Consider the following 8,687-nt stretch of genomic DNA (forward strand, 5'->3'; position numbering starts at 1 on the left):
CTTTCGCCACCATCGGGACCAGACTAATTGGACGATAATTTTCTGCGTTATATTTATCTCCTTTATTGTAAATTGGAGTTACAAAGTGCATTACGCCAAGCAGAGGGCAGACGAGATGTTTCTAGAGAACGTGCATACATTATAGAAAGAGGATAGGAAAGGTCGGGCACATTCCTTAAGTACTCTAGCCGAAATACCATCGGCACCAGGAAAAGAGTTAACTTTGATAGCTGAAAGGTGGGCTTCGATGACTGCGGGGCTGAAAATTCCTGTTGACGTTCAATGGTGGAAGTTGGTGGGACCATCTTGTGAAAGAGGCAGCAAATGTATCAGCCAGCACGTCCGCTGTCTCTTCGGGGCCGGAGCAAGGAGTGTTATTAGAATAAAGAACCAACGGTATGTCGACTTTAGAATTAAGGGCTAATCTCACGTATTTAAAGAATTTTTTATTGTTCTTCGAACGTATAAGCTTGGATTCGAAGTTTTTTTTGGCATTGGCAATTACTGAAGATAGTGAGTTGGAGAAACTTCGACGGTCTTCGTAGTCTCTTATTTGTTTACGACGGACGTAGATAACGTTGCCATATGGACTTCTTGTTAGCTGGTATGTGAACAATATTCTTTTTAAACGAACATTCATTTGTCAAGTTTCGAAGTGTCGTTGTGAACACAGCTCACATCTCCTCAATATCCGTGGAAGGCGTGAGAAGAGTACTCCAGTCAACTTCTCCAAGTCTGCGAGAAAGCTGATGGTAGTCTATGATATCAAGTTGTTTTCTTAACTTCTTGGTCTTGGATGAAATTCGAGATTTCAGATGAATGGTGGAGAGTAGAATAATGTGGTCCGACCTGCCCAGAGGTGGATATTGTTCAATCTTCGGCAGAAGGTCGGCGTCGTTCGTAAGCACTAGGTCCAGAAAGGAGGGCGTCTGTAAATTACGAAAGCGCGTAGGGAAATCCACCAGCTGAAAGAAGTTGTGGTCACGGACAGTGTCAACAAAAATGCTAGATGCCTAATTGTAGATCTTGGTTGTCAGAGGCCACTCAACATCATGCATGTTAAAATCACCAGCTATAAAATGGTTGCGTTTGGTTGCCGAAAGATGAGCAGCCAATGAAGCATCGGATTGGCAAGGTCGAGGTCGATAAATGCAGACGACGGTCAAGAAGCCCTACTTCTCTTCCATGAGATCGGGGAATATATTATCAATTCCAGGAAGATCGAGGTTTCTTACTTTCAAAGAGAATGATGAGGAAATGCCCGTGGCCACATAGATGCAAACACCACCATAACCAACGGTAGTTGCACTGTCCTGCCGCAATCAATATGAAAGTCGGATGATGAGCGTCAACATAAGCTAACAGTTCCAAGTACTTGCAGAACAGAGACTGTGCGTTTGTATAAAAGATGGTCCATTCATGAAGAGAGTTCAGTTTTTTGCACTTTCAGTTGTGGAGATATTGATGATAGTGGGTTTACCGGAAATATACTTAATGTCGATGTTAGTCTCATCAGCGCCAATTCTGCTCTTGAGTTCGGTAGGCAAATCATTGACTTCTTTAATTTGTACAGTTCTTTCATCATCAGAGATACTGTACTTACGCCAATCACGTACATTGGCAATGACTCGCTGTTTTTGACCCACTATCAGTGGGTTGTTAAAAGATACTTTGAGAATTCTTGGATGGTCGGTTGTCAAAACTCCTATTCTACGTTGTGAGCTAGTAGGCACCTGGACATACTTGATAAACACTCCTTTCATCATCCCCAGGACCAGCTTCAGGAAATCCTCGAATCTGTACATTGTGACACCGACGAAAGCGTTCCAGCAATTCAGCTGGTTGAATTAAAGAATGTGTAGAATTTCCCTTTTTCTGGGGTGTAAGGGGGAAGGATGCGTTTTATAGCCTCTCCTCTCAAATGCCAACCTCACCTACTCGCGGTGCACCCTGACCTTACGAACATTAGCGGTATAACTCTGTTTCCTATAATTACCTAGCCTAGGTCGAGAATTTGGACTCGAAATCGTCTATTTTATTTCTGTAATAGTTTAGAGATCTTATAAATTCGCCTGTTGATTTGTTATGAAGCCAGATCTGAAACGATTTTGTCCAACTTTCTTCCAATATCTCCATTGCCAGAATTAGTTGAATCAGTAGAGCATCCCTTACAGACCCATTTAATTGTTCCAGCCTCTCCAGAAGTCTTCAACACACTGGACGACACTCCAAGGCAAATTACATGTATTTCGCTAGTACATGAAAAACATTTCACAGCTGGTTTGTTTCTGCTGCTGGGTGCACCGCATGATACATGAATTCGCAAACTACGAATCTCAAGACACTAGATTATCACGAAAAACCTCACCAGTCTAGTCTCTCACCAAAAGTGAAAATAACTTATAACGTCGGATAGCTCAGTCAATAAGGACCACGGTGGTATATTTTTTGAAATAAGTTGAGAAAAAATCAGCCTAAATCTATATAAACTCCGGGAGAGCACGGAAAACGAAGAAACTCATGTGTTCACGATCTTATCTTAAATGAATAAAATTGGTCCAAGATTTGCACCCTGCGTTATACCGGAAGATGGAAAGTAACTAACAGAACTGTATCCATTATAACTGACAAAATGATCACGTTTGGACAGATATGAATCCAACAGTCTAATTACTCCTTTGTTCAATCGATAACTGCTCAACTTGTGCAACAAAATATCATGCTGAACTCTGTCGAAAGCCTTAGTAAAATCAGTATAGATAACGTCAACCTGGCCATTTTTATCCTTAGAACATAGATTGCTGGGTGTGTTGGACGGATAAACCCAAACCTGCTACTGCGATCAAGCGGTCTATTGTAGCACACGGGCAAGCTCATAGAGCTAGATCTCTCCCTCCAGTCCCATCCTGCCCAAAAAGGAGATGATGTCGGAGGGGGAGTGATTCTTGAGTTCCTCTAGGATCATCTTCGGAGAACCAAATACTCAATGTCTGACCCTGTCTGCCGCCGGGCGGTCACAGAGGATATGCTCAATCGTTTCGTCCTACTCTAAGCAGAGTCTGCAGAGCGGGTCATTGACGATGCTAAGCTTTTTAAGGTGGGCTCTGAGTCTGCAGTGTCCTGTGAAAACCGCCATAATAGATCTCAGATTTGTTCTAGAAAATCCTAGCCAACGACTGGTGTATGGGTTGGGAGGCACTGAAATAGCCCTATGCGAGTGACGCAGTCCAGGACGGTTGCGCCAGTACTCCAGGACCTTTTGCCTTATCCAGCTGTTGTTTCGGTCCCTGATTAAGGAATTGGAAATTCCTATACTGGGTTCCGGGCCAATAGGCGTTGATGTTGCACCTTCTCTGGCTAGAGCATCCGATGCATCGTTGCCACTGAAGCCAGAGTGTCCAGGTAGAACATAGATACATGGAATGGAAATTCAGTGCTACTAAGGCATTACACTACACAAAGAGGCAGTGGCGTTATACTGAAAAATTTACATACTTCTTATTTATTCATACTGAAAATTGATGTGACAATGATGTCCGAGTCAACTGTCTTAATTGTGATTGGCGACACTAAGCCACTATCTCACTCCAGTTTTTGGAATGTTTATTTTCCATTCCATGTATCTATGTTCTTATGCAATACTTCTGCAACAAACTGTGTGAAAGGTGACAAGATTTGTAACCGTTGATCTCTTACGAACAAAATCATGTTGAAAGGGTGATATGAAAGACTGCAAAAAGATGAGAATTCTATTATCAAACACAATCTCGAAAATCTTAGAAATATTAAAAAACGGAGATGGGCCTGTAATTCATTTATAATATTTGTATGAGTCAAAGACTCACCCTGTATATTATCAAAATATTTGAAAAGGGGGAAAAATGAACCAATCACCCTGAGAGGCCCATATAATATAGGTTTCTTAGAAATACCTTGGCGTCTTCCATCTACCTTTCCTGTAGGTACATTTCCCAATGAACCACCCTGTATACTTATGATGCAAGAGCTCAGTGAAAAAGCTTAGCAAAAGATTCCATCTCTCTTATTGCCATGGAGGATAATTTTTATTTATAGTACAATTGTCACAATGGATGTAATTAGTAGTAAACATACGAGATACATATATCCAACCAATCTGTTCTAGCTAAGATCTCTTATGAATTACTTAAGAACAAATCTGTAACATAGTTGTTCCTTAAAAATCTAATAGTTGTAAATGATTATTGCAGAAGGAAAAAAACAGGATTATGAAAACCATCCAGAGACAAGAGAGGTTGTCTCTGAAACCATCCAACCAAAATATGCACTGAACTTGTTCTTGAGATGTTCTTTTCAAATATTTTTTGTTTCTATATTTGTACTTTTCAATTTAACTGAAACACGATTTTGAATTGGGGTGAATGGTTCATGAATAAAGTATAAAATTTGCATTGTTTTTTTCATCAAATAAGTCATTTTTCAATTACATAAAAATAAAATTTCATCAATATATCAGGTAGATGATGCAATAAGCCCACTACAAATGAATAAAACACCATACAGAACTCTTTTACAGATAGTCACAACAAAAAGTCATTCAGTGACATTCAACAATTGATCACATTTCTGGAAATGTTCACAAATATTCTACTTCATACATCATATAATGTGCACTTTTATTCAATGATGAAATTGATGTGCATCTCCTATTCTGCCCACATTTGAGACGGGGTGAATAGATTTAATTAGCTTGTTCACAAGCATCTATCCAATCATTATAAACATCTACAGGGTCTGATAAAAAATTTATTGTTGTTTGGAAATCCTCCAAACACACTCTGCATGTTATCCTTGCTGTATTTCGACCTTTATCCCTAAAAAAAATGGGATGAATTACACAATGACTGAAAAAACTTCATTTAATAAATTTCAGTACCATTATTGCCACAAACACAAAAGAAATGAACGTTTCAACTGTCTAATCCCAATGGACTTTTTAAATCAAATATAAAATTTCATTCATAATATCAACATTTTCAGGATGCTTAAACAAGCAGAAGTTTTCTATATCCTTTTTTTCCAAGTTTTACACTTCATAGTGATGCTAGTTACAAATGAAGGATTAATTACCAACCTATCTACCAGGAAACAAGGAAGCCAAAACACTCACCAGAAAGGCAGCACTTACTGACCTAGAGCCTTTCTGTGGTATAGGAAACTGCACTTATAGTAGAGTTTCTGAAGAAGGAAGAAACCAAAAGAGGAACACTCTGGAAGAATCATCCAGGAATGGATCATTCCAAAAAATTCCTCCGGAATTTTAAGACTGCAAGATCCAAGAAGTATTCAGATCTGAGCAAGAATAAGTTACGCCTCCTCACCGGCTTCCCCACAGGACATTATCGCGTAAGATGAAAAAGGGGTTACCCCCAGAATGTAGATTCTGTGGGCAAGAGGAGGAAACTCCTGTTTACAGAATGCCTCGCCATTGCAAGCCAGCGTAAGGAATGTCTTTGACGAGAAAATTGTAGGAGGAATGAGGCCTCCTTGAAGCCATCTCAAGTACTGAAGTTCATTGGAACTCTGGAGCTGGAGGGCGAGCTGTAGAAGGCGCATTGTGCGAATAGTTCTGATGGGGGGCACAAGAGACCTTAAGGACACAGTGATATGTAACCCCCTTATCATAATATAAACTATAACTATCTACCAACTATTTATGAGACTAGCAAATTTTTTATCCTTCATGTACTGCTGCCAGTTAATTTCTTAAGATGTATTCAGAAGCACAATTGTGTTTCAGTAGACATACATAATAATAATAATTGGAATAAAGTATGGAACCAAGTTGATCTTCTGAACAAAAAGGACAATATTTATGAAATTTTGCAGCTAAGCGCAATGGCGCAAAATTATGCATATACACAAAATTTATTTATCTGAACCTTTTTTTACGGTAATGTAAAAAACTCAAAAGTAGTTGATTAACATGGGATAATTCCTCATGTATAAAGAATTTTTACACTAAACACAGTATGAACGAATTCCCAAGCTTTTTCAACATCGTCAAACATATACAGGAGGTCCCATATAAATTAAAAAAGTTGAGGGGATTTCCGTTCCAACCGGAAGTATATTGTCAAAATTGTACAACAGATGCATTTTGCGCCATTGCACTCACCTGCAAAATTTCGTAATTGTCCTTTTCATTCAAAAGATATTTTCTTGGTTCTTTACTAAATTATTTACTTGGTTCCATACTTTGTCCCAACCTTGTATATATAACATGATTTCAGTGAAGAATTGTATTTGGACTGAAATTTAATCAGCTTAATCCTCATTCCAAATAATTTATGTATGTTGAATCAGGCTTATATTGTTATGAGGTTGGTTGTTCGACACTAACCTATATCAAGGAAGGAATTAAAAAATTTGGTTTTTGTGCATTATTATAAATATTCGTTGTTCATGTCTTGCAAGTCTACTACTCTTAATATTCATAACAAATTGGCATGGGGCTGAAGATAAAATTTAGTTGTCACTCAATGGTATTTACTTACATTTTTACGTCACATGATTTTTCGTGATTACAGAAAGGACAGTTGAATTGTTGGTCTAATGGTTCTATAGCTTTCCTTTTAGGGGCCGGCTTCCTTTTAGATTTTCTTCTACCCATTTTTCAAAATAAAAATATTACAATCCAACTAACCTTCATAAATCCCACTAATGTCCAAACCATAGATATACTAACCTAACTGGTACGTTATTATTTCTATGGTCCAACCTAGACAGAAAACCACAGAACACTACAGAAACCACATAATCCTTGAAATTATATTATCTTAAAACATAAATATATACATGGAATGGACATTGACGTGCTCGGTGCTATGAATGTATTTGTTGAGGTACAAACTATGGAGAGTAGAGAAAAGGAGAACGATCGCCGTACTAAAAATGTGTCAGGGAACGTAGGACAGGAGTCGCTGTGATCGCTACGCTTATCGATAAGGGTTGGGGTATGGAGGGTACCTCTACCCTCCATAGGTTGGGGATTCAAGCGTCAATTTGCAATGAACAGCCTTCATTTCATTTAAGGTTATGTGTCATCGTAGTTTTTTCTAGCATGCTGTTTTTTCTGATGATTCTTCAAATCTATATTAAATATGAGTTCTCTGAATTATATGCAATAAAATACAAGTCATATTATAAAGGGGACTATGCATTGAACTCTATGAGAATGAGTTCCCATAGAGTTCAATGGGACTATTGGCGAATCCAAAAATCTAGACGCCCTCTGCTGACTGAATTACGAAACTACTTTGTCAGTACGGCAAAGTCAAAACAAGTTTAGTTCCTTATGTTTTTTCTTATCTCACGTTGTCCAACAAAGTATTATAATTATTATTGGAGAAGTTATATTGAGATTATTGTCTGGGTTTCTGAATAGAAATATTGATTCCGAAAAAATATTGGAAAAGGTATTTATACCAGTGCTTTCAACAAGCAGGAGTTAGGTTAAACGATTTTTCTTTGCGAGAGTTTTCTGCTGAATTCAATTGACGATTTAGAAAAACAATCTCATAATTTTCATACTTCCAAATAAATGCTTTTTATTATCTGTAGAACTTGTTCCATGAACTGAATTATATTTATGTCTCTTCAGATTTCATTATGAGGAATACCTATATCATAACATGGAATTGAAATACTTTAAATAGAAACTTCACAAACTCAGTATATGCTGCCTCAACATTATTAGCTAGTTTCGATTCAAGAAAGAATCTGTGAAATATAGGATTTTGTGTCTAGGTACAGTGGATCACCAATATCATCGCTCGATTTTATTCCCCATTTCATCCTTTTCAAATGAAATATTTAAAAAAAATGTTGATCTTTTTTTACGAAACTAAATCAATCAATTCAATATCTTGATTTTCTAGAAAAACTCTGTTAGGCCGTACAAATCTTGAAAAGAGTACTGACAAACGTCAAAGTCAAAGATTATAGAGTAGAAAGATGGGAAACGAGGCGACTAAAGCGATTTGAGCGACATCTGTGTGTCACGCGTGTTATTAAAACGCTAGGACTGGTTAAAATATTAATTTGAGTGCCATTTGCAGAAATATATGACATTTTTTAAGATTTCAGACGTCAATTTTGATCAAAGAGGTTTTGAATGTTTTGACTCTCAAACGCTTTTTGTTTATCTGGCTCGTTCTAGTTGCCGATTTTTGGAGTTTTTTGCCTTATTTCTTGGTGAAAACTTCAAAATATTGTTCGAAAATCATTAAATGGTGAAGAACGGTGGATAAAATAATAAAATGTATTTTACGTGATTAAGTTTTTCACTCAACTAAGGAAAATGGAAGCGTAAGTATTAAAAATCGTAACATGTGAATCGGTCATTCATTGATTCTTATTTTCAGTGCTCCGAAGTGGATAAAATTCTCAGGGCTTGAAGACAATTACTTCAGCAAACACTACTACACCATGTGCAATGAACATTTTACTGCAGGTCAATTGAGAACTGTTCATCGACGTAAATTGTTGTATGCAGAAAGCATCCCTTGCATAAACGGCCTATTAAGTGAATATGATGATCTTTATAGGTCCATTCAATGATTCTCAATTGCTACACTTTCAATATATTCAGAAATGCAGAGGTTTTATTGATTTCCATTTGGGAACCAAGTGACTGTCAAATTGTT

General features: G+C 37.5%; 1 protein-coding gene across 1 annotated transcript; it reads right to left on the bottom strand.

Moving 5' to 3' along the window:
- Window positions 1-3,735: 3,735 nt before the first annotated feature.
- Window positions 3,736-6,727, bottom strand: LOC123314493 (transcription elongation factor 1 homolog). The gene is made up of 2 exons (XM_044899813.1): window positions 6,537-6,727; window positions 3,736-4,853 (listed from the first exon to the last, which is right to left on the bottom strand). Exons 1-2 carry the CDS (start codon window positions 6,650-6,652, stop codon window positions 4,721-4,723), a joined length of 249 nt encoding a protein of 82 aa, XP_044755748.1. The 5' UTR covers window positions 6,653-6,727; the 3' UTR covers window positions 3,736-4,720.
- Window positions 6,728-8,687: the final 1,960 nt, after the last annotated feature.

This window comes from Coccinella septempunctata, chromosome 5 (genome assembly GCF_907165205.1).
Source record: "Coccinella septempunctata chromosome 5, icCocSept1.1, whole genome shotgun sequence".
NCBI classification, from domain to species: Eukaryota; Metazoa; Arthropoda; class Insecta; order Coleoptera; family Coccinellidae; genus Coccinella; species Coccinella septempunctata.